This window comes from Vanessa cardui, chromosome 5, assembly GCF_905220365.1.
Source record: "Vanessa cardui chromosome 5, ilVanCard2.1, whole genome shotgun sequence".
NCBI lineage: Eukaryota > Metazoa > Arthropoda > Insecta > Lepidoptera > Nymphalidae > Vanessa > Vanessa cardui.
This window is the reverse complement of record NC_061127.1, coordinates 5,240,698-5,268,067: the sequence shown is the minus strand read 5'-3', so window position 1 is coordinate 5,268,067 and position 27,370 is coordinate 5,240,698. Positions and strand designations below refer to the sequence as shown.

The window sequence follows — 27,370 nt, the reverse complement described above, 5'->3', positions numbered from 1 at the left end:
ATTACCGTTTTGTAATCCGACTCCTCGCTTTGCGTTTTTCTATTAAATCTTTACACAACTTCCTCGAAGAAATAATAGGTTTAAACGTTAATTACTTACCTACTTCTAATCTCTTTATGTAATAGACCTACAGTTCCAAACTTCATTAAAAATAAACAGCAACATTCATGATTATACGAAAAAACAGACGTACGTCGCTTTGAAACATGAGTCGAATAATTTTAAATTATTGTTGTTTTGTAAAGTTATGATAAAATAAATACGTCATAATTATCTATTGACTTTTATGATTTCATTTAGCCATTTTAAACTGTAATGAATGGTGGTAATTAAATATATGTTCATTTTTGGCTTATTTAAAAATTAATAGTAGAATTAACTTTAACTTCGAATTTAAAAATTCAAATTTAAAATAGAGTAAGCAAAAAAAACAATGGCCGTGTAGGTGTTTCCAGTCTTTAAAAATTAAGAGCATTCAAATTAATGAAACTTTGGTTTTCAGTTCCTAAAAAAATATACAGACTTTTTATTTTTTGTCTTTTAGCCGTTGAATAATTAATTCACTTTTCATAAAACTTTCCCTTTTAGATGATGTAGGTAAATAATTTATTGATATTTTCTGTATGTTGCCCAAATTGACTTTGAGAATTACAAGGTTCAATTATTTGTGTATAGAGCCATCTGTTGAAATATTTTGAAACTACTTTAAGAAAAATGAAACTAGGATCAAATTAAATACATTAGCCATTTATTACCTCAACAACAACTTTTGGTATTTTTATTAAAATCTGAAAAATAATTTAAGTTTATGTAAATATATTTAATTAAATAAATTTGATAAATTAACATTTCTTTTACACTTTTTACATAAAAGTCTTGTAGCTGACTCAATTTAGTTTTAGAAAACTTGAATGTTGGCCAAATTGATCATGACAAACTTTCGTTCCTGCTCCGTCGTGAATATGTGTAAAAATGACGATAAAGTGTAGTAATTACGATTATAATTGATAAAAAAAATACTTTACTAAGTATGCAATTGAATTGTTAATCTTTATCAAAAGTTTACTCAACTGTGACAAACTAGTGACTTATGAAATACTCTTACAAGGATTGTTGAGAAAATGTTATTGTGTGCTAAGTTTCATAATGGCGGCCCGTCGCGTCCCCCGCGCCTCCATTTCGATGACAGTCAAATTATGACAATGCCGATACGAGAAATTATAAAAACTGTTTTGATGTTGTAAATTTTGAAGTGATTGTTATTTTAAATTTTTAAAAGGACTAAAAATGAATCCTGATCATCATAATATAAACACGGGTGGTGGCCAACCTCCAGGCAATTCTGAGGTTCAATATTACTTTTTGTTTTTAGTGAATTCCGTCTAATTAGGCATGGGTTAAATTGTTTTATATGTGATAATTACAGGCTCAAAATCAAAGAGTGCAATCAACGCAGCAACAGCAGCAGGGTCAAGCTAATAACTTGACTCCGACAACATCTGCTACTGATTTGAGAGTAAACTCAGCGGCGGTAAACGTTGCTTTGTCAAGCGTGGCCAAATACTGGGTGTTTACAAATTTATTTCCCGGTCCTATACCGCAGGTTTCCGTATATGGTTTACCCACTGGTGCAAGAATTGAAAATGGGAAGCCAGTACAGGTAATCAATTTATATATAGCAATTATTTACATACAGTTGATATTTACATCATGAACTGTTAAATCTGAAGACGTTTGACAAGTATAGGCAAAATATCTAAAAGACAATGTATTTTATAATTACAATAGTACACAATTTTGTTTGTGTACAAATAATTTATTAAAATTATATTTTGTATTAATGTTCTTAAAAGTGATACTATATCTGTTATTTTAAATTTATAATTATTTCAGGATCTTGGGCAGGCTCATGCAAGTCTTCTAAATGGAGATCCTAATATTATATTAGGACATGCAGGACAACAACAAGTTACTGTTTCAGCAGGGGGTCAACAAATTCCCGTCTCACAGATTATTGCAAATCAAGCTACACAAGGCCATGGTAAATAATGTAAAGATAATTTTAAAAAAAACAACATGTTATTTATAAAAAGTAACAACATAGTTCATAAATGTTCTGCTTCTATCAAAAGTCTCATCTGTAAAACATACATTAGTTATGATCAATTGCTTGCATAAATACTATGAGTATAGGAGTCGCAATTTTAATATTAAAATCTTTAAAGCTCAATAATTTAAAATCAATCATGTCAATCAAATTGGATTGTGAATTAAGCTATAAAACCTCTATAGTAGAGTAGTAAGCCCTTGTTCAACTGTGTTGGAAATTAAAAAAAAAAAGATAAAAAAGTGTATTATAAATCTAACCAATGTCCCAGAGTCTCTGGTGGCGCACGGCGCGGCGGAGGGCGGCGGCGCGGCGCTGTCGGTGGCGGGCGCGCAGACCCAGCAGGTACCCAATAATCGGGTCGAGTTTGTACAACATAACATTGATATGGTAAATCAAGTGGTAACACTCCGTTAATAGCGGGAATGATAAATGTCGCTGTCGTGTAGTAATTTAGTGTCTCTAGGAATAGGTTAGTACTGCATGTGGACTTGTAGTCCGAGAATCTCATTTTAGAGTTGAGAAAATTTATTCATATCATTTTAATTGTCTGTATTCTTCATTAGATATATAACACTTTATAGGATGTCTGTTTATATTATTTTGCATGTAGTCTTTCTAAATGTTCAATTATTGATGATTAAATGTGCATGAATAACAATTGAATATCTACTATTACTAAAATCTTACATTGATATACTATTCACATAGTTTTATCAGATCTTTTTTCATTATTTAACATGATTGATAAGAGATCATATAATTTTCAATTATGAAAACACTTATTATGTGTAGATTCTAAACAAGTGTTAATTACATTATAACAAATTGCTGTTAGAGAAAATATACTTAATATTTGAATATTTTTTTATAAATCTCGAGAGTAAATCTAGAAAAATATCTGTATCGATTGGCTTAATCCATGAAATTGAATTAATTTATTATTAAATATATATATTATAATAACAAAATGAACAATTCGCAGGGTCATCACTCCCAGCAACATATAATGCAGCAACAGCTGATGGCTGCGACCCGTCCAGAACATTCAAATCAACAGGTTAGTGACATATAATACACCAATAATAATAGTACACCAAAAATGATATAATATATTTAGCATTCATTTGGTTTTATTCACAACTCTTGCATTGCTCCTGCATATTTGCAATAGCGGTCACCTTGAGCCTCGCCTATGACTAATATTTGTCTAGGACATTGGCCGTGTTACTCTACATGCTTCTGATAATTAAACAAGGGTTTGGAAGGATTGAGTGTGTATATGTATTTACGTTAAAAATATTAATAAGCTTTTGTTTTCTTATATATTATTTGAATAAATTTGCTAATTGATTGTTCGGCTTTATAAAATCTTATGATATTACAAGCCTTTATTGCAAGCATTGTATGAATGTAAGCAATTGTTTGTCCAATACCCTTTTGTAAACATACATTTCTGTATTCACGCTGCTTTATACAATTATACATCAGGTCAGTGAGGTAAGTGGAATGCTTTGTATATTTAAACCTATTATTGTGTTGACATTGAAGAGATGAAAAGACAATGGAATTTCAATGGAACATGTACATAGTCACTTGTACTTGCCATTCTTTAAAATCGTATTAAATATCGCGTTTTTTATATATAACATTAATTTTCGTATTTTTGACGTAAACTGAATGTATTACCTTCGATATAAAACCAGACCGGCTGCTTTGATTCACAATTAAAAACATGAATACAATGATTATTATTCTCAAGGAAATATTATTTATATTAGCAAAAAAATCCTATACAAAAATAGCGAAGCAGTAGAAACAAAATATATTTGCTTAGAAGGTCGTCTTTTATAACTTGAGACAAGGTTAAACATTGACTCAAATATTATGTATGTACTTATCTGCGCATGTTAATTAACCATCCTAAAGTATATGTACAATTAATATTGTCTCAATTGATATATTTTGAAATATAAAATAAATGTAATAATAAATATTTAAGATTATAACAATCGGGTAACACCCCATAGCATTTGTCATTGGTGGCTTACAAAAGTAGAAAATGCTTAAAATATCGATGTAATTAAATTTGATAATTTTTAATGGTCCTAAAAAAGTAACTACTGTTTTCTTTAGCATAAAGTGTTTATTAAATATATTTTAAAATCTAAGAAACTTTTAAAACGTACAATTCGTAAATTTCTTTATTCAAATGCTTTTGTATATTGTTTACTAGTGACAAACATCACGTGGGCGTAACGTATTAATACAGCAAATAAAAATTACGCTTAACAAATTAATAAAAAAAATCACTAAATATACAGGAACTTTCAAATTCTATAAAGTTTAGAATTTTAGTATTTCATTTGTTAATATTTTGTTGGCTGTATCCGATCATCCGTTTCGTAACGAAAGGTTTTTTGGTTGCAAGTAATTTGAAATCGGTGATATCTTCTATAAGTATTCATCCGAATTATAGCGCAAAGGGAAATAATCTTATCTATAGATTAGTATTACCTAAATAGGTAAACAAAGTAATTAAGATATTTATCTGAATGAAAATTATTAATGAATTGAAAAAAGTAGATGATTAACAAAGGCTTATAGTTTTTTGTCAATCTGTAATAGATACAAATCGTTACTATGATATTAGATATTACTATGGAAACTTCGCTGGATAATGTGATATCTAAACTGTATTATGTAATTTGATTATATGTTATATCTGTTTGTTTCCCAAATATTAAATAAATAAATAAATTATTGTTCCTAAGAGGGAACACACGATCTATTGGCTTTATATCATATATTTATATCTATAATGTAGTAGTTTTAGCAGGGTTAGCTATGTAAGCGTACGGAAAAGTTTTGTTTACCTGATATGACATAAATATACTTACGGCGATATTTATGAAGTAATTTCCATTTGATTCACTTAGTCTTGTGTTAAAAAATACAAATCGCGATAATATTTGAAAAAGATGTATAATCACACAGATCCAACTGACGGTAAGCGAGGACGGCATCGTAACGGTGGTGGAGCCGGGCGGCGGCAAGCTGGTGGACAAAGACGAGCTGCACGACGCCATCAAGATGCCCAACGACCACACGCTCACCGTGCACCAGCTGCAGCAGATTGTGGGCCACCACCAGGTACCTCTACCTACATAACGATACACTATTTTCAATGGGTTTTTTTTAGTGAGTCTACCGTTTCAATCCAAAATCACTAGACAGAAAAGCATTAGCCTTATAATATGTTCCTAGCGATTTGCTAATATTAATATGTTCTTCATTTAAATATATATTTTAATTAACTCCCGAAACTACCCAACAAAACGTCACATTTTCACTGATATAGACAGTTTTATACCTCGAAAATGTATGTATTACACTGTGTACGTGTGTGTGTGTTGTACTTACACTGTGTATATTTAAATAATTGTCAAAATATCATTATGTATTTTCAAAACAACATAAATGGCCTTGATTTTTTATGGTTATTCTTGTTGGAATTCTTATTTCGAATCAGCGGTAGTTTCACATTTAACTACATGACTTGTTTTGAAACGCTTTAAAAGAGAATAGCTCACTAATGTTTTGTATAATATTGATGTCTATCTAGAGCAGTATTTTAATGGAAGTATTTATGTTTAGGTCATAGACAGCGTGGTCCGCATCGAGCAAGCCACGGGCGAGCCGGCCAACATCCTCGTGACGCAGAATCCGGACGGCACCACCTCCATAGAGACGAGCGCCGCCGACCCGCTCATCGTGAAGGACGAGAAGAACGTCGCCAAGATTGAGTCCACGCAGTTCGCGATACCCGCCGAGATTAAAGATATCAAGGGAATTGACTTGAAGGTTAGCATACAAAAAGTATTTTCTCTAATGATTCTTCAGAGGCATTTTTTGTTTGAGTTTTATGTTTTAATTTCAAATGTTAAATAGCATCCATTGAAAAATATCAAATAATAACCTTATTCATGTTCCATTTACACGAATTTCTATTGATGATTCCATATCTTTAGCTTAAATTTTCTTACATAAAATATCTTTGCAATTTCCTGATATATTAAATTTTTTAGACAATTTTCTTGTGAAAGAGGTAGGTGGCCAAAATAAAGCCATCTGATGTCATGTGGTCACCACCACTCAAAGACAATAGTGCTATAAGAAATATTAATCAATAGTTACATCACCAAAGAACTAAGATATAGTATCCCATGTGCCAGTATTTACACTCACCTTTCATCCGATCGCAACAATACGTAAAATTGCAATTTGGTGATACAATACCAATAAGATCATACATACCCAGAAAAGCTTCTACAAAACCACATCAACAAAGTAAATATTCTTATGCTGAGTGTTGTTTCAGAGTGCTATGGGTATGGAAGGAGCGGTGGTCAAAATATCCACTGGCACCGAACATGATCTACACGCCATGTATAAAGTTAATGTAGAGGATCTATCACAATTGCTAGCCTATCATGAAGTATTTGGAAAACTAAATTCTGAAGGTCAACAACAAGCAAAGGTGAGTTATGCCAAAAAATAGCATTTGTAAAATTATTTTTAATTTTTATTATAAATATATTAGATGATCTCTGTCGGAATGAATAAACCTATTTCACCAATATTTATCAATGAATATGTAATAATGCATTCATATATTTATTTTCAAATTACCACCACAGTATCATAATGATGAAGATATGCAAAGGATAATAGCTTTCCCTTTATCTCACATTAGTAAACTTTCGTCACTAGGCGTATGTGACTAACAACAGTAAATAACGTTAAGTCTTATGTGTTGTTGTTGTTGTATGAATAATTTGTAACATAATTATTATATATTCATTACTTTTAGATTTATATTTATCAAACAAAACTTTAAAGAAAGAATTATGTATGCATGCAGTGTTTGCTTTTAACTGATTTTACACAGTTAATGCATGTTTTTAATTTTATATGTAACGTTATTTAAATATACGTTTGTGTAAAAATCGCTAGCGAACCTATAAATAAATAAATAATTTATCGTAACGCATAAGATACGTGTACACTGGTGCATAGTAGTGTCTAACGCGGGCGCGCATTGTGTGCTACAGGTGATCAGCGAGGTGGAAGTGGAGGCGGGCACGAGCGCCGCTCTGTCGGAGGCCGAGTCGTCTCCCGGGCACCACTCCTGCGACATCTGCGGGAAGATCTTCCAGTTCCGGTACCAGCTCATCGTGCACAGGTACTAATACAATCTTATGTATTCATACGGAAACTATTATAATGGCCTATAATAAATTTCAGTCTAATTGTTATCTTTCGAAGTCCATTGCTCAAATATGTAAAAAAAGTTTGAAGGAATTTCTTTTTCATGAACAACTATGAACGAAATACATTCTCCTCTCAGGTCCTCTTTGAAGGTATTTAAATTAGCCAATGCAATTTGTTTATTTAAAGAATAAGGCACGTAACATCTTAGTTTTCATAGTTGGCGACGTTCACTGTGCAAGCAATGTAGAATGTGGTAATAGGGTAAATGGGGTAACAATTGAATAATAGGGAAGGTGCGATATTTTTATGTTTGTGTTTATTTTAAAGAACTCTACATAGGATAGACCAACGCGCGAAAACGGACCTATATTTCGTATGACGTCACTCATGTATGTAATTGGCCCACTACTGGCCTACTTGTCTACTTGTCACTGGCTTTCATAATTATGCACTTTTTCTGGAGATTTGAGATACTTTTTTGTAAAGATTCAAAAAAAGAATTACTCGATACTCCGAAAAAAGCCGTATTGACATATTTTGTGCTAATGTGTTCTACTTCAACAAAGTTTTCAAATAAATGGTTTTTGACTGGACCTTCTGACTCAAAACTGAGAAAAAAGTGGTTTCAAGTTGAAAAGAGGAATCTGGAATCTACTTTGACAAACCCACCTTACAATTTTATTCGAAATACGCAGTTAATTTTCGTTTCAATATTCACTTCTTTTTACAACTATAACCTCAAATAAGTCATAACAGGAGTGACGTCACTAAACGCTATTTAGTGTTTTGAAATACGTTTCGTTTCAAGTTACTTTAATTCGTAATTATTGTTAAAAAACAATATTATATCAAATATAAACCTTGCAGTGACACTTCTTTTACATTTTTTTAACATTTTAATAAGAACATTGTCATAAATATTATATTTGCATGTTACTGGTTCTAGTTCTTACTAATTATTATTTGTTATTGTACAGGCGATACCACGGTGAGAGCAAGCCCTTTACGTGTCAAGTATGTGGTTCTGCGTTCGCCAATCCAGTAGAACTTTCAAAACATGGAAAATGTCATTTGGGTAAGCATTCAATAATTGAATACTTTTAAAAAGGAAAAAGAACAAACTTGTTTCATTATCATCTCAATAATATTGAGTAAAATATAATTTTAACAAATATATATAGCACTATTTATTCTACCGACATACAGTATCCGTTGCTATGTGTTTCCTTGCAAGCGCGTCAATATAAGAAGTTGTTTATACTTTGAAATTTGAATATAAATATATATTTACTAGATGTTTCAATTAAATTTAATTCCTTGCAATAGCTGGTGACCCCGCCGAACGCCAAGCGAAACGATTGGCTCAAGACAAACCGTACGCGTGCTCCACCTGCCATAAAACATTCGCACGGAAGGAACATCTCGACAATCACGTCAGGAGCCACACCGGGGAGACGCCATACAGGTCCGCATTTACTATATACAAAACGTTACTCATAATAGGTTTTCTATTCGAATCAAAACTTTGATATTATCTCAAGATTGTTCAGATTTTACGAGTTATTGAAATTAGAAGAAAGTCTTAGTTATAATGGTTAATTAAAAATAATAGAATTAGCTCACATCTTGATTGTGTAAATTTTGTCTATAAACTTGAATCATGATTAATAAACCATCTAAATTATTGTTAATAATTATCATTATTAATAATAATCATTTTTCCCCACCTGTTAATTTTACGTCAGGAATAGCACCACGAAACGTTCACGAAAGTCACTTAGGTACAGAACCCATAATTTTCGCATATTAGAAAGTTAAAAAATCATGCAAGTTTAATGCCGAATGTATTAAATACTTTAGATGAGAAAAGAAATATTTTAAATTCCCCGTGCTGGGCTAAAGGCCTCCTCTCCCTTTCAGAAGGTTTTTGGAACATATTCCACCACGCTGTTCCAATGCGGATTGGTGGAATACACATGTGGCAGAATTTCTATGAAATTTGTCACATGCAGGTTTCCTTACGATGTTTTCCCTCACCGCTGAGCACGAGATGAATTATAAAGACAAATTAAGCACATGAATCAGCGGTGCTTGCCTGGGTTTGAACCACTGGGCCATCTCGACTCATCTTTTAGATGATAAATATAAAGGAAATGTTTTAATGTATTAAATTCCCTCCTCTCGTCTAGATGCCAGTTCTGCGCGAAGACGTTCACGCGCAAGGAGCACATGGTGAACCACGTGCGCAAGCACACCGGCGAGACGCCGCACCGCTGCGAGATCTGCAAGAAGAGCTTCACGCGCAAGGAGCATTTCATGAACCACGTCATGTGGCACACCGGTACGGCCCTATAACGCCTTCCTTGACTCTCGGTATTACTGTCTACACCCAGCTTTATTAAATAGATATAGTAAGACACAAATTAGATGTAGCATCGGATAATGCAATGGAATGAAAATAAAACCGATTACTGCCGATTTACACGACCAATAGAAATAGCTCCCTATCGCGCCATTCGACGCTATTCGTCGCTATAGATTCACGCGTCAGAGAAAACAAGTGCATGTAAATCGACGCGTCAAATTGACGAATATATTAGGTCATATGATATTACAAGTTATTACGTTTGTGCAAAGATCATATTCGCATGAGAAATAAATATTGATAATTTAGGATAGCGTAGTTAATTCGGATGTGATCGGTTTTACGAATTTTGCCGATGCGACATCTAAGTTGTGTCTTACTTATACTATGCTCCTTTTCTGTGAATATCGTTTTAGCTTGACTAAAAATAACAATCTCGTAATGATTGTTACTATTTCTGTTTTACTTCAAACGCTAATCGTGGTAGCTTTTATTTTCATTCTTGGTTACAGTTATAGTTCTATGTACACAATTAATATTCAATTTCTTATACAATTGCTTACGTTTTAATATTGGGGTTAAATAAAGTTCTAAGAACAAAAACAAACAGTCACATTAAGGTTTACTTAATTTCGACATCGCGTTATAGTCAAATCGCATGATAGTTATGATGTGGATGTGACCTTTTTCCGTTTATATAAAAGCCATAACACGAATTTCATGATATGAATATCTATAGTGAACACACAGCGTTGCAAGCTGTTTTTTCGCAGTCATATTATGTGTCTAAATATATTTTTTCAATATTATTTTCTTTATTGTAAATGATGCATGAATTTAATTAAGTGAAAAATAATACCTTTATTTGTCGAGTACTGCAAATGAATTTAGATGCTGATATATTATTTTCAATTTCTTATTTTCCTTCGTTAAAATATTTCTTGAATCGTAATATATAACAAATGATGTCGTTTATACCTCTGTTTAGCGAGCATGTTTAATATGTTTTTTCAACTTCTTTCCCTTGTTGATTACATTTTACAGTATTTCTTTTTTTTTTCTAAAATAAATGTTTTAGTGTAGTACTCCATTAACTGGTTTAGAGTTATTTTATTTAAAAGCGCAATATCAATGTGTAGACAAGTAGTTTGGATTGTCCAAGCCTGCACCAAAACGAAAGGTTAGTACCAGTGGTGCAGAAAGTAAGAGAACAATTTAATGATTCAACTAAATTTATAAGCCGGTCTTCCAAAATTCATATTCATTTCCGTTACTAACAAATATCCTATTACGTAATAAAATATTTATCGATATAATTATCTGCAAGTGTTACAGTCGTAACAGAGTTGCATCATTGATTGTTAACATATTATTTTCTGCCCCACAAAACTAGGTGAAACGCCGCACCATTGTCAAATTTGCGGCAAGAAGTATACTAGGAAGGAGCATTTAGTGAACCATATGAGATCACATACAAATGACACTCCATTCAGATGTGAACTGTGCGGCAAGTCCTTCACGAGAAAGGAACACTTCACCAATCATATACTGTGGCATACGGGTCAGTATGGATTTTAATAAAACACTTGTCAGCCTGAATCTTTTTGGTGTGGAATTTATCTTATTGTATTAATTCTTGATCGTTATACCATTTCGAATTTTAAACTTGATTAATTTGATTGCAGGTGAAACCCCACATCGTTGTGACTTCTGTTCGAAGACGTTTACGCGCAAGGAACACTTACTTAACCACGTGCGCCAACATACGGGCGAGTCTCCCCATCGGTGCAACTTCTGCGCGAAATCCTTCACACGTCGCGAACATCTCGTCAATCACGTTCGCCAACATACGGGCGAAACTCCATTTCAATGTGGTTATTGTCCTAAAGCGTTCACTCGAAAAGATCACCTTGGTAAGTAAGCAGAAATATAACTATATGTTTTAGTGTGCGAGTAATTGTTATATTGCTTGGACGCGTTTCATTGTTTTTATTATATTGTGAGTATCGCTTATCAGTTCTCGGAATTGTTTGCTAACGGCCGGTTCTAGTGGACTGGACCGGTTAGTGATATTTAGACCTTATCGCAATGAGTGTGGATCCAATATTGAGTGAAGTGGGAGAAGTATGCGAGGAAGAAATAACAGTACCGTCACCAATTATTGAATACGGCGAAAAAAGGCTAGCTAAAAGAAGCAGGGAAGATGAAGGGGATGAGGAATGGGTTGAAATCAGAAATAGAAAAGCAAGGCGAAGGGAAGTGAGAGGTATTATAGATATTTGCATTACCTCAAGAAATATTTTACCCAAACAATTTGCTTTAGCCAAAATATTCAGGGATCAGGGAATTACCGACATAAGCCGCGTTAAGTATATAAACCCATATAAAATAATCGTGGAGGTAACTAACGTGTGCAGTATGGAGAAATTAACTTCATGCGAATACCTTCTCGGTTTGGGATGGAGATTTCAACGACCGATGGAAGTTGCACTTTCCTATGGCGTTATCAAACATATAGAGCTGAATTTGTCGGAAGAAGAATTGCTAGATGCGATCACTAGCGTATATGAGGTAGCTAGTTTGAAAAGACTTAAGCGCCGGGCTGAAGTAGAGGGAGGTTGGACAGACAGTGAAGCAGTCAGGCTTGGATTTAAAGGGCCGTCTTTGCCTGCCTATATACACATTTATAGCATGCAAGTGAAAGTTGAGCCCTATATGTTTCCAGTGACGCAATGCTCTAGATGTTGGCGGTACGGGCATACTATTAAGATGTGTCCTACGAAAACAGTATTTTGTCCAAAGTGTGGTGGGAAACATGATAACTGCCCAGCGACAGTGTACAAGTGCATTAACTGCTCTAAAGACCACATGGCGTTAGATCGTAGCTGCCCGGAATATCGTAGGGAAAAAAAGATACGGGAAATAATGGCCGAGTTTAATGTCTCATACCGAAAGGCTATTACAATGTATGTTCCGCCGCAACTTAATGCAAAGGAGGCTACGCTCCCAGCGAACCATAATTATTCTGATTCTCGTGCCCCAACGCCGGCACCTACAAATCATCAATCCCCGGCGAAATCTACCACAGAAGCCCTGACATATGCACAAGTTGCATCAACTCGTGTGAGGAAGACAGAAATTACTAATAAAGTAAAGAAAAATAGAAAGACAAGTGACGCTAAAAAGAAGAACAAAGAAAAAGAAAAAAAACAAGAACTGGAAGCAAACAGCGATGAAGAAAATATGATGGTTACAGACTCCGAGGAAAGTGTGTCTTATTATTCGAAAAGGGAAAAGAGTAGGCAAAAGGGAAAGAGACCTTCAAGAGATATACCGTTTACTTGTCTAGTCAAAGAATTTATTAATATTTTTTGTAGCAGCAATATTTCAATAAATGATAAAATAGAAAAGTTAGCAAAATTATGTGTCGAGTGGATTATCTCTTGGATATTACAAAACATCTCAAGTTTGCCTTTTTTTCAAGGATTAATATTTAATTATGAACAGTATTAATATTAACATATTGCAATGGAATGCACAAAGCTTAAAACCAAAAATACTTGAGTTGGAACAATTACTGTGTCTGGAAAAAATACATTTTGCTTCACTGTGTGAAACGTGGCTTAGTTCAGTAAATACATTAAAACTTACAAACTATAATATTTACAGGTTGGACCGGGATGACTCTTATGGGGGTGTCGCTATAGTGGCTCATAAATCCTTTAAAACGGAGCCTCTGTCAATTCAAAGTGGAAATACAGGCATTGAGGTTATTTCTGTTAGGGTATTGAACTGTGAAAGACTAGAAAACATAATTTCAGTGTACTGCCCCCCGAGTGCTTGTACAACAAACGCAGATTGGGATTTTATATTTTCAATTTCTCATAGGAGGACTATAATACTCGGGGACTTCAATGGACACCACCCAAACTGGTCCAATAAAACTGACGTTAGAGGAATGCAAATATTTGACGCACTAATGGACCATGATTTTGTTACGCTTAATGACGGTAGACATACGCGCATAAAACTTGCAAATGGTGTATTACAAAATTCGAGTCCTGACATATCTATAGTTTCATCGGATATTGCATTGGAGTTCTCCTGGAATGTTACCAATGAATGTCTAGGCAGCGACCACCTCATCATAAAATTATCAACATCTTCTAACTATAACCCTATATTTAACAAAAAACGTAACTACAAATTAGCAGATTGGGAAAAATATAGGAAATCGATAGAAAATGACCTAATACAAATAAGTTTGCCAGTTGAACCCCAAAAAGCTTACGATGCTTTTGTTAACATAATTAATAAAGCAGCAAATTTATGCATTCCATATACTAAGGTATGTGTCAACCCTAGTCCTAAATTTGTCTCAAAAACCTACTGGAAACCGGAACTTTCTAAAGCCGTAGCGGAAAGGAGACTGGCATTATCAGAGTTTCGGAAAAACTCAATACCTATTAAATTAGAAGAACTGAAAGCCAAAATATCGGACGTTCAAAGGCTCATTAGAAAAGCAAAGAATAAGGAATGGTGGGACTTTTGCTCTTCAATAAATGAGGAAACTTCTGTTAATCAAATGTGGATGCGAATGAGATGGATAAAAGGACACAAATTTGCTAAGCGAATGGTAGGCAAAACTGTAGCCGAAACGATGTTAAATAACCTCACACCCGATTTTGTCACTCCATGCCACCCTTGCTGTACATCTCGAAACTTAAAATTAGAATCCATCATTTCGACACATGAATTAGAAAAATGTTTAAAATTTAAGGACACTGCACCAGGATTAGACGATGTCTCATATTCAATGATTTTTAATTTACCTACTATAGGAAAGACTACGTTACTAAAAATTTATAATATGTTCCTCAATAGTAATATAGTTCCTAATCAATGGCGATACATTCGCATACTTCTCATTCCTAAGCCTGGCCGGGACTGTAACCAAGTATCATCTCTTAGGCCAATATCCCTGATGTCATGTATATGCAAAATTTTTCATGCTATCTTAAAGAATAGAATCGAATGGTATCTTGAAAAAAATCATTTTTTTTCCGAACAAACAAAAGGGTTTAGAAAAACCCGCTCTTGCTTAGATAATCTAACAGACTTCGTATCTAGTGTACAGATTGGATTTAGTAAAAATCTAATGACAGTGGGGTGTTTTATAGACGTAGAAAATGCTTATAACAATGTTGATGTTACATATCTTATTTGTAAATTAGATCAATTAGGTGTAGGCAGTATGCTTTGTAATTATTTGTGGGAATTTTTACATAAACGATTTCTGATTATTGAAGGCCAAGACTTTAAAATTGTAAGATGTACGGGAGTAGGCCTTGCACAGGGAGATCCTATATCTCCATTACTATTTAATGTTGCAACAATTGATATGTGTGAAACGATTAATTCGATGGATTATATTAATTTTTCGCAATATGCCGATGACTTTGTAATATTTACTTCTTCTGATAATTTAGTTGACATTCAAAGCCGATTACAAACTGCTTTTGATTGTATAGCCAAAAAATTCCATGATATTAATTTAGAAATTTCATCAACAAAAAGCAAAATATGTATTTTTTCAAGAGGGCACAAATTGCACAATATTACTATTACTCTAAATGATGTAGTTCTAGATGTCGTAGATAATGTTAAGTACCTGGGGATGTGGTTGGATCGCGGTCTTAGATGGACTAAGCATATTAAGGAGATTGTGTCTAGGGTGTCTAAGTTTTTAAATATATTTAAGGTGTTAACAGGATCAGGTTGGGGAGTCCATCCAAAACATATTCGTAAGCTGTATATAACGTTACTTAGAAGTAGATTAGATTATGGTTCATTTTTGTATGACAACTGTTGTAAAACCAATTTATCGAAATTGGACAAAATTCAAAATCAAGCAATGCGAAACATTGGAGGGTTTATAAGGACCACTCCCATTCATGTGATGGAGAGTGAACTTTGTTTACCTCCTTTGTATTTAAGAAGATTATATTTGGCAGGAAAATTTTGGCTTAAAAACAGATCAGTCTATAATAATACTTCTTTTAGATTAATTAATCAATTAACAGATCTAAAACATAACAGATTCTGGACTAACAAGAAAAAACCTCTACTTACACAAATTTCCGAGATGTACAAATCTCAACCATGCAACTCTTTCTCAAGTTTAGGCATGTTTTCATTAGATCAATGGGTAACTAGTATTGATATGTCAAGCATTCTAAAAACAAATATCGAAGGATTTACCGGTTCTAAGCGAGATTATCATCAAATTAGTTTGCGAAATACTTGTATAAAATTCTTAAATTCGAATTACTCCAACTGTCAAAAAATATTTACAGATGGTTCGAAAGACAAATATGGAATAGGAGCTGCATTTTTGGATTTCAATTTGAACATTTATTCTAAATTCCAAATTAAAGTAGAGGTATCTATAATGGAAGCTGAGCTTGTGGCTATTTTAGAGGCTTTGGGCTATATTGAGTGTACAAGCTACAGTAAAGTAGTTATCCTGTCAGACTCCAAAAGCGCGCTTCAACACCTAGCTCGGTGTACCTCGATTTGTCGAGGGTTACCTGTAGCTTACGCGATTCTAAAGCTTCTATCTAAGTTACAATCAGACGACAAAGTAATTTTCTTTCAATGGATACCATCTCACGTAGGCATAGAAGGGAATGAACAAGTAGATGTACTAGCCAAAGAAGCTATATCTGACGGTGATGAAGTCCTCTTTACACCTTCATTTGAAAGTTACTTGCCAAATCTAAAAGTGCATTGCTATGATTTATGGAAAGAGTACTTTGACGAAAGAGCTAAGGAGAAAGGTATTTGGTACCGTACGATCCAGCCTCATCCATGCAGATATCCTTTGATTGAGAATAGTAACATGAATTTTAATGAAACGAAATTAATTCTACGGCTTCGGTCTGGGCACATCCCATGCAATAAGTTTGCATTTCTGATGCGGAAATCAACTTCTCCGAACTGCTCAACGTGTAATGTACCTGATGATCTTTTGCACGTATTGATGGAATGTGCTCAGAACGAATCTCTTAGAACTAGACTTAATTTAGATATAAAGTCTGTTGGACAATGCAATGTCATTCTGTCAGATCCGACGTCAAATCTCGCAAAAATGTTGTCCAAATTAAGTATTAGATCTGTGATTAATTAAGGTAGTTTTAAGTTTAATATATTATATTTTGTAACCTCCTATGAATTCTCAACCAGGGCGGCATGTTCGCTTATGCGAAAAAGCCCTTTTTTTTTAGAATAAAAAAAAAAAAATAACTATATGTTAAAAATCGTTTTCATAATTGGAAAGTATTCCAAGTTGAAAGGTATAGTATGACACAAATTAGATGTAGTATAGTTCTTGCAATCTGCGAGCGCGCGTGGCCTTTATTTGTGTTTGTAACCGTAAACACATAATTGCGTTAGTGTGTGTAACCGACGGAGCGATCAGTAGCGAGTGAGCCGTCACTCGGGTAACTTGTCTTTATTGTTTCCGCGTCACTATTGTTCACGAAGTACGGTCAGCATGTCAAACCTCAAATGTGAAAGAAAACGTAAAATAATTCATAGCGAGGTAAGTTTTTTTATTTTTATACTTGTTTTTTGATATTTTTGTAGTTACCAATATGTAACTTTACTACTATTTGCAGGGACGCGCCATTATTGCCCGCGTGTACCACTTTCTTCAAGGAGAGTATAATTTTATGAAAGCGAACAATATGGATCATTGCGATTTGAGTCCTTTGGCTAATATACGGAAACGTACCGCTGAAGCTACAGGGTTTAGTGAACGAACTGTAACTACAATATTGAAAGAAGGAAAAGCGCTGCCATCTACTTCTGCAAGTTTTACTTCACCGACGAAAAAACGACGTAAGAGAAATAATAAATTTAATTTAGACAACATGAATCTTGAAATCATTCGGACTACTGTGCAAAATTTCCATATTGTAGAAAAGCAATTACTAACATTATCAAAATTGCAATCAGTTTTGAGAGAAAAGATAGGGTTTGATGGATGCTTAAATACATTACGTTCGATATTAAAGAAATTAGGCTACAAATGGAGAAAAATTGGGAACAACACAGAAGCATTACAAGAAAGACATGAAATTCAACTTTGGCGATTAAATTTTTTAAAAAAGATCTTTCAGTACCGTTCGGAAGGTCGTCCTATTGTATACACTGACGAAACATATGTTTTGACTTCTCACGTGCGGCAAAACACCTGGTTGCCTCAAAATAATGACCCCAAAGGCAATAAACAGTTTTCAAAGAAACTGAGCAAAGGCAGCCGCTTTATTGTAGTGCATGCAGGCAGCAGCGACGGTTTTGTGCCTAATGCTTCGCTAGTCTACAAAGCTGCATCTACATCAGGAGATTATCACTCAAACATGAATCATGATAATTATACAAAATGGCTTAATGAAAAGTTATTGCCAAACTTACCTGAGAAGTCAGTTATTGTTATGGACAACGCTTCTTATCACAATACTCGAAGCAGCAAAATACCGACCTCTAATTCCAGTAAAGGGGAAATGCAAAAGTGGCTGACAGAGAATGGCATCTCGTTTGATAATCGTTTTAAAAAAGTAGAACTGTATGCTTTAATTAAAAAGAACAAGGACCGTTTTATAACATTTAAAATAGATGACTTTATAAGAAAAAAGGTTTCGAAATCTTAAGACTCCCTCCGTATCACCCAGAGCTTAACCCTATTGAAAATATATGGGGTATTATAAAAAACCAAATTGCCTCAAAAAATATAGTCCAAACCATGGCCGTTGTTCAAAATTTAATAGATGAATGCATAAATAATATAGACCAAACCACCTGGCGAAATACATGCAAGCACGTTGAAAAAATTGAAACAGAATACATGAAGTATTTCGACTATGATTTCCAGTTTATTATAAATGTAAGTGAAGATGATGACAGCGACAATGAAAGTGAAAATTATGACAGCGACAGGATAGAAATGTTTGATGAAAATAGTAATATAATTTAAATTATTTTGTTATTAGTCGAGATGGCCCATTGGGAGTCGAGATGGCCCAGTGGTTAGAATGCGTGCATCTTAACCGATGATTGCGGGTTCGAACCCAGGCAAGCACCGCTGATTCATGTGCTTAATGTGTCTTTATAATTCATCTCGTGCTCAGCGGTGAAGGAAAACATCGTGAGGAAACGTGCATGTGACAAATTTCATAGAAAATCTGCCACATGTGTATTCCACCAACCCGCATTGGAATAGCGTGGTGGAATATGTTCCAAGCCTTCTCCTTAATGGGAGAGGAGGCCATTAGCTCAGCAGTGGGAAATTTACAGGCTGTTACTTTTTTAATTTTAAATAAAATAATTAAAACAGGGAGGCACAGAGAAAAAGAAAACGGTCGCTTTCTGCCAGTTGACCGTACAAAAACAGTACCTTTACCATATTAAAAACAAAATTGAAATAGAAAAAAAAAAGTCTAACCGTCTTCACTAATATTATAATTTGGAAAGTTACTCGGTTCTGAATTTACAGGCTATTGTTTTTGTTGTTATTTTGTTATTAATAATAACTGAACGAACTTTTTATTTTGTGTATATTTTAATTTTCTACCTGTAATTATTTATTATTATTAATGTAAATTAATAGTTATTTTAACGCATTTTTAATTTCATTTTGACCACTCCTAATAAATAAATTTAAAAAATATATTAAAAATATAAAAATAGGTAAAATCCATAATTAATTTATGGATTTTTGATTAATGAATTTTTGGTTGCTAACCGTACGCACGGTCGCTTTTACGCCTACATTGACGCGTATACAGATTGGTCACTCATACAACTAAGGGCGACGCGCACTCGTAGATTGCAAGAACTATATCGGCTATAAAACCGATTACTGCCGATCGCGCCATTCGTGGCTATTTGAGTCTCGCGTCAGTTCAACTCAAGAAAGCAAGTGCATGTCAATTGACGAATAGGGTCGGCATTAGAAATTCGCATCCCGAATTTGATGATAGTAGGGGTTGTTTCTTAAAGGGGTTGTTCCCCTCTTTCGAAATTTACCACTCTCAACCCGCGGAAACCCATAGTTTTTTTTTTAATTTGCGTTTAAAGTTACGTGTAATATTATACATTATAATTAACCTTCAATCCTTATTTTTATGTTTATTAGCTTATTTCTGTATTATATTTTAACAAATACTATATTAATTTATAGTAAAAAAGCGTGTAAAAATTTAATTTAATTTTGTAGTGTAGTGATTCTTTTGTAAAGAAAATAATAATCACCCAGAAGATTTTACGAACATGATAATAGAATACAATATAAGATAAAATATAAAAAAGATCCATTTATCGCATTATTAAATGTAGTCAAGTATATATACAGATAAATGGTTCTTATAAATTTCTAAAATATACCTATTGTTGTTTCTATTTTTCACCCAAAATTAACAGCTGTTAATTCAGCGTTTATGAAAAATGTTTGTTTATTACTGAAGCTAGCAGTGGCGAAGCCACTCCGGTAGCCAAAAATAGTAGCTAAGGTTAGGTTAGGTTAGATTTTATGACCAAACGCTGCGCAAGCCGAGCGAGCGAAGCGAGCGTGCCGCGGCAGCGGCCGGCGCAGCGCCAGAAATCACATTGTATACCAATAATTGGAATTTTATATTTCTCCCCTTCCAAAATTTAACTAACAGTACGAAATTTGATGATTTTAGTATTGAAATTTAAAAATTGAAAAAAAAAAACTAATGATTTCCGCGCAGGGGGAGTGGTGGTGTAGGTACTACACCACCCCCTTACCCCCCATCCCTTCCCCAACCTTAAATTCGGGATGCGAATTTCTAATGCAATCCCGACGAATATATTAGGTCATATCATATTACAAGTTATTACGTTTGTGTAAAGATCATATTCGGATGAGACATAAATATTGATAATTTGGTATAGCATACTCAATTCGGATGTGATCGGTTTTACGAATTTTACCGATGAGACATCTTATTTGTGTCGTACTATAAAAAACTATAATATTGTGTGTGTATGTTTGTATATTTTCAACCAATAACAATTTTCTTCAGTGAATCACGTTCGCCAGCACACCGGAGAGTCCCCTCACAAGTGTTCCTATTGCACAAAGTCATTCACGCGCAAGGAACATCTAACCAACCACGTGCGGCAACACACGGGCGAGTCCCCACACCGGTGTACATACTGCGCGAAGTCCTTTACGAGAAAAGAACATCTAACTAACCATATACGGTGAGAAAAATATTCTTATTTTAGATGGCTGTAGATACGTAGACGTTCTGTTGGATAAAATGTAAGAAAGTTAATTTTTAGGAAATCATTTTTATAGCAATAACATATTATAGATTTATTGTAGTAAACATGCATGCTTAAGTTTTTCTGAAGTGTATGTGTATCAAGAATAACAATGCAATGCTGTGCTACAGGCATCTAAACTTTAAAAAATATGTTATATTTGCATGATAACAAGCGTGATTTAAAAACCAAGGTAAGGTTGTGAACTAATACTCTCATAAAAATCATTTTGTTATTAAATAACGCATATCTAAATGAATCCCAAGTGCATTCGTGGGCAGTTCCCTCGCCCTTGCAGTAGCACAGCATTGTGCATTCCGATTTGAGCTCTATAGAGCTAAACTCATATCCCTTCCCCTCGGACGTTATTAGGTTTTATACGAATTAACAATAATAATCAAATCGGAATGTACTTTGTTGTGCAGACAGCATACGGGGGAGACTCCTCACAAGTGCACGTATTGCTTTCGCGCCTTCACGCGGAAGGAACACCTCAACCAACACATCAGACAACATACCGGGGACATGCCACATACCTGTTCATATTGTAACAAGAGTTTCACGAGGAAAGAACATCTTGTCACGCATGTTCGGTACGTACTTGAATTGGAAACGAGTGTAGAAATAGGTCAAACAAAAATCTTCATTTACCATAATAAGCATTACATTTGCTTATTGCTAGTCTAAACATTTGTAGGAAATACTTCAGACCAATGATGGAGTATCAGCGCCAAAAAATCATCGGGATTATATTTATTACCAATTGCTAAACAATAATTATTCATTATTTGAGACGAGTCCTAAATATATATTATTTTTTTAATATAATAGCGTTTACCGAACGTTTAGCGAATTACCTTATCTGACTAGTCAAAGACAAATAAAGTTGATGAATTTTTGAATTGTCAGCGAACAAGCTAATAGTTATCAGTGGAACTTAGGTGTTGTCTTCAATGTATTCTTTTATGAGCGAGAAATGCACATTTGATGTAAATTGAGTTAGAAGGAAATGGCAAATGCTTTGACTTTCTTTTGTTTTACATTTAAAAATACCTTTATTGTATTTTCCTTCGTTCTGTTCAATATTTTCTTGTCAATATTTGTATGTGGATGATGTGGTTTTTGTTTTCGGTTTCTCATAAGTAACTCGGTATTATTTCAATAATAATAGTTTCAAAGAAAAAAATAGCTTAATACTGCTGAGGTGCAATTCTTCGTTAGTCTACAAAAACATATTTTAGAAAATAAAAGGCTTGGAAAAAATACTTATAATAACTCAAGTCCATTATCGAATAGTATACCGACAAGGAAGTCCAAAAATGTACCAAAAATAATAAATAAATTCCCTTTATGCAACGGCAGGAGATCGTATGGTGTACAACGTTATCCAAAATGTCCGTAATATCCAATATACATATATTACCTAAAAAGTAAGAAATAAATTTCACCTAAACAGCTATGGATCTAAACGTTTATCTGGCTGTTGAAGAGATAGATTCGTTTTTTCCTTTGATAACAAAGGAAAAAACGAATCTATCTCTTCATCAGATTGTATCTATTTATTTAGCCAATGACGCCCGACATTGGCTAAATAAATAGATACAATCTGATTATTGAAAAATGTAATATTGATCTATATAAATGTTGATCTGATTATAAAATCGACCCTTATAAGCTTTGGCACACAAATGTTTGAGTGTCACAGTGTCATTTTTTTTTCTATCGCGCAAATATTATTTTTATTTCCTCAAAGTTACTTAACGAGACTGATTAGGGACCATAAAGTTCATAAATTACAAAATATACGTGATACATAAATTAATTACTAAAAAACCTGTTCATCTAGGAAATTCTTCGTTCATCTATCTATCTATCTCGTCAAAACAATACGAGGCTAGTAGTGATTAATCAAAAAAGAAATTAATTATTATAAAAGTCAATTTTAAGCCACTAGTTTTTAAGCGTCGCAGATCTTGTTGTCAAGATTAATAGGATCTAGTATAGAGTGGGAACTTCTACATTTACTACTGCTAGCTTCAGTAATAAACAAACATTTTTCATAAAAGCTGAATTAACATACTATATATATATAACAGTCTAACAGTCTATTGGCATATTGAAAATACGGTTGAAATAAAGTGTCTTTATATAATAATATGTCATAAAATATGCTACTTTATATAATAATTCACATATTTATAATACATTTTATTTTCAGACAACATACTGGCGAGACACCATTTAAGTGCACATATTGTTCAAAGTCATTTTCTCGCAAGGAACATCTCACGAACCATGTGCATCTTCATACAGGCGAGACACCACATAAATGTCCCTTCTGCACCAAGACCTTCTCGAGAAAAGAACATTTGACTAATCATGTTAGGTAAGTGTTGTGGTTACAAATATAAAAAACTAATTTATATCTTTAAATAAAATGTGATTGAAGTAATCAAATCCTTTGCTTGCTTTTTCAAATGTAATACTTGTTTTCACTGCAAATTAACTTAAAGGACAAATTACAATACATAATATCATACTAGTTCAGTGTAAAAAATATTTAACTTTCTATTTGTAACATGTGAAATTATTATTTTTTTTAGAATACACACCGGCGAATCACCTCATCGATGTGAGTTTTGTCATAAGACATTCACACGCAAGGAACATCTCACGAACCATCTCAAACAGCACACTGGCGACACGCCACACACTTGCAAAGTGTGCTCTAAGCCCTTCACGAGAAAGGAACATCTTATGACGCATATGAGGTAGATTCATATATAATAATATAATTAACCTAAAAATACAAATGTTAAGTGAATTGAAATTCATATCATTATTCTTTTTTGTTAGATCGCATAGTTGTGGAGAAAGGCCATACAGTTGCGGTGAATGTGGGAAGTCGTTCCCATTGAAAGGCAATTTATTATTCCATGAAAGATCGCACAACAAGAGTGCAAACTCGGCAAATAAATCTTTCCGATGTGAAATTTGCTCAAAAGAATTTATGTGCAAAGGTAAAGTATAGTGACCTATATAATAAATAATAATAGAGAGAAAGAGACATATATACATATAGAGAGACGTGTAAAATAATTCTTCTATAAAATTTCAAAAATAATTAGTTCAGTATATGCTATTGTGTTCATAAAATTAAAACTCGCAATCAATAACAAACTATTTTGCTAACACAATTTAAATTAATGTGATGTTACTTCTTGTATTTTAGGTCATCTAGTAACGCACAGAAGAACACATACAGATGCAGTTGAAAATGCAGTAACTACGGAACCTGCAACTGAAGGCGAAGACTGCGGAGATTGCAATAAATGCGAGAAAGATGTGCCAGACAGAACAGAGAGAAAACATGATACAAGGTAATTGAAACTTATTTGAATATTTTAAATAGATTTGCTTTAATTGCATATGTTTAGTTGCATTTGCATTTATTTATAAATGTAATGAAAACCTAAGATTTTGTTTCATAACACTCTTGACATAGTGGAGTTAGTAGGATTCTTCTTAACTGAAAGTTTTGGTTACCGTGGCAATCTTTTGTTTGAAATGCCGTACATAGCCCAGTAACTAATCTTTAAAATAAATAATTATAGAGTTTCTTACTGACAAATTTGAAAAATAAATTATAAATGTTTTTATAATTGGATGTAGCAAGCTATATTTAAAAATAAATAAAGAATTGTGATACTGTATTTACTCTATGCATATATAAAATTAAATCTTTTTTTTATTTTCAGAGCATCATCAGAGAGTAGAGCCAGTGAAACAAATGTGGCACAAACTCAAACAGCTAGTTCAGCCGTTATGCAAATTACTAGCCAGGTAATATTTATTAATTTACAAGTTGCTATAATCAATTTATATCTAAAGAAAATTGTAATATATCATTATTTTTCTCTACAGCAAGTCCGAACTGGAACTGCAACCAGTGTAGCCAGTGTGGCAGCTGGCACATTCACTCACACCACAAATACTCAACACCATACTGGCACGACCATAGCACATCATCCGGTCACTGTGAATTACTAGCATCAACCCACAACTTCGGATTCAGAGACAATATCTGATCCGTTGATCCTGTTTATAGAGAGCTGATAGTCCTCATAGCAGGAAGAAACCTGATAATACATTAAGGAAATCACTGTTAATACATTTATATTTGTTCTATTCTTTGTGTTTATTGTTCTTTCAAGATTTTTTTGAATAAATTTATAACAAAGTGGAATAAAGTACAAAATTTTAAAGACGAAGTTAATATTTTCACTTGTAAATAAATCAAATTGTGAATAATGCTTGTAATTATAAAAATAATAAGACCCTCAAAAGTAATATAAAATTCAATATGTTAAAATAAGTTTAAAAAGCAATAATATTTTATCATGATAAATTATTACATGCATAATTATTTCACATTATTTTCAAAAATACAATGTTTGAGCACACAAAGAATAGTACAAAAATATTTAATGAGTGATTACTATATTATAAACGGAAGTGAGATAAAACATACTAAATGATATTTTTCAAAAATTGCCTGTAATATTATCACAGATAATTATATTTAAAACTTGTATTATATGTGTACATTATTGTATAAAGAAATTAACGCAATACAAGTTAAATAGCTACAAGGTTTGATAAATATTCTAAAAGAGAATTTTGCCGTTGTTAATAACTTTATAAACATTAATTTATATTAATAGTTTGTTACGAATATCTATTATGTGATTTAAAATAGTGATATTGGTTCTAACTCCTACACATAATTTTTAGAATTAAAAGTTTTATTTTAAGTAAAAAAAATCACCATAGGATTGAAATGAACGAAGGTTACCACAAAAAATATTTTTTGTATTCATTGTGTATAAACAAAATGAAGGTCTAAAAAATCCTCATTCATTAGAAATCTGAGTTAGATTTAAATTGGTGTCATATATAACTAATTAAATAATATATTCGTAAAATTATACATTCCTAATTAACAAAAGTTCAATCTTGTAAAAAAATTGTGTTAAATAAATTTAAAAATGGTGTTATCTGTATTTTATAAAATCTAAATACATTTTTTTACTTATTAAAGATCAATTTCCCTTATTGGATTTAAACATTGGAATGTAATGACTGTAAATAACTTAATACTATTTTACTTGCAATCCATGTAGGGACCAGAAAGCGAGAAACTTAATTCCTAGGATAAACTTGCACCCTCCCTAATGACACATTAATTTATTTATAAAGATTATTTTTTTTACTTTAATACACTAGTTGTTCTATTTTATAGTTATTCTTTGCCATTTATGTACAGTACAAGCGTGATAAATCAATAGTAAGTTAAGGATTAAAAATGTATAGATGTTACACTGGTGGCAGTATGCTTAGCTTAGTCAACCCACCAGTATAAGAAGTGGTGTTATAATCACTTCCATGATTACTGTAACACAGCTTATAAAAGAAATTAGTTTGTATGTATGTGTAAGTACTTAACACTTAGGTCATAGTTATATCCAGTAGTATATGTTAAGGCTATATCATTTATGTTATCTTGCTGAATTGCAGAAATATAATATTGGGAATTCAACGATTCTGAATCGTCTGGTATTATAAGGTTTTCTTTTTAAATGTGTAAATCATTGGGAAAGTCATATCATGTTTATGGTAGTATCTCTTTGATGTTACACTCATGTTTTTTAGAACCTATCCTTATTTAGATACAATATTATATATTATATTAAAATCTTAAATTATGTTCAGTAATTTGATATGAATGAGATTAAACTGTAAAAGAAGTACTTGCTTTTTATTTATATTATTTTTTATACTACTCAAAATTTCTGATCCATACTTGTTACTTAGATTACTAATGATTCCACATGAACGAAATAAAAAACTACTCGTTTATATGTGTTACAGTGAATTACATTGATTGTATATGAATGATACCTAAAGCAGGCACATAAGATATACCTTATCTTTTATTTCTATTAAATAAATAATTTAAAAAAAAAAATCTATTATGAAATCATTAAATACAGCACAACCCTAAGCCTAATGGGATAATTTTAGACTATACTAGTGTACCAAACAGAGCATTACTAAATAGGGACTCTGGATCGGATTAATTATTATTTGTTATTACATAGTATAAAACAAGGTCACTTACCTCTGTCTGGCCCTTCGTACGCTTAGCTTAGATCTTTAATATTATTTACGGATGTTGATGCATTTTGTTCAATAGATAAATTGATTTAAGA

General features: G+C 32.9%; 2 protein-coding genes across 7 annotated transcripts; both read left to right on the top strand.

The window, feature by feature from the left end:
* The first annotated feature begins 923 nt into the window (after window positions 1-923).
* On the top strand, window positions 924-26,906 carry LOC124544547 (zinc finger protein 420-like). 6 transcript variants are annotated; one of them, XM_047123134.1, is made up of 23 exons: window positions 924-1,347; window positions 1,427-1,660; window positions 1,894-2,041; window positions 2,379-2,452; window positions 3,093-3,167; window positions 3,599-3,607; window positions 5,105-5,260; window positions 5,765-5,971; window positions 6,489-6,647; window positions 7,222-7,352; window positions 8,359-8,456; window positions 8,708-8,846; window positions 9,571-9,722; window positions 11,140-11,307; window positions 11,432-11,659; window positions 20,855-21,035; window positions 21,524-21,691; window positions 23,317-23,484; window positions 23,702-23,869; window positions 23,955-24,118; window positions 24,331-24,478; window positions 24,857-24,941; window positions 25,023-26,906. In XM_047123134.1, the coding sequence occupies exons 1-23, from the start codon at window positions 1,288-1,290 to the stop codon at window positions 25,146-25,148; spliced, it is 3,246 nt and encodes a 1,081-aa protein (XP_046979090.1). In that variant the 5' UTR covers window positions 924-1,287; the 3' UTR covers window positions 25,149-26,906. The 6 variants fall into 6 exon arrangements, with proteins under 6 accessions (XP_046979090.1, XP_046979088.1, XP_046979091.1 ...); XM_047123132.1 differs by having other exon boundaries at window positions 2,379-2,497; XM_047123135.1 differs by lacking the exon at window positions 3,599-3,607.
* Window positions 17,121-18,499, top strand: LOC124544548. Its single transcript, XM_047123138.1, has 2 exons — window positions 17,121-17,349; window positions 17,426-18,499. The coding sequence occupies exons 1-2, from the start codon at window positions 17,302-17,304 to the stop codon at window positions 18,458-18,460; spliced, it is 1,083 nt and encodes a 360-aa protein (XP_046979094.1). The 5' UTR covers window positions 17,121-17,301; the 3' UTR covers window positions 18,461-18,499.
* Window positions 26,907-27,370: the final 464 nt, after the last annotated feature.

Excerpts from the sequence above, each read along its gene's own strand:
- LOC124544547 (XM_047123132.1), top strand. The coding sequence starts at position 1,288 with ATGAATCCTGATCATCATAATATAAACACGGGTGGTGGCCAACCTCCA. Across the intron at positions 2,042-2,378 it reads TCAAGCTACACAAGGCCATG|AGTCTCTGGTGGCGCACGGC; the intron begins GTAAATAATGTA and ends CCAATGTCCCAG. Across the intron at positions 5,972-6,488 it reads TCAAGGGAATTGACTTGAAG|AGTGCTATGGGTATGGAAGG; the intron begins GTTAGCATACAA and ends GTGTTGTTTCAG.
- LOC124544548 (XM_047123138.1), top strand. The coding sequence starts at position 17,302 with ATGTCAAACCTCAAATGTGAAAGAAAACGTAAAATAATTCATAGCGAG. Across the intron at positions 17,350-17,425 it reads GTAAAATAATTCATAGCGAG|GGACGCGCCATTATTGCCCG; the intron begins GTAAGTTTTTTT and ends TACTATTTGCAG.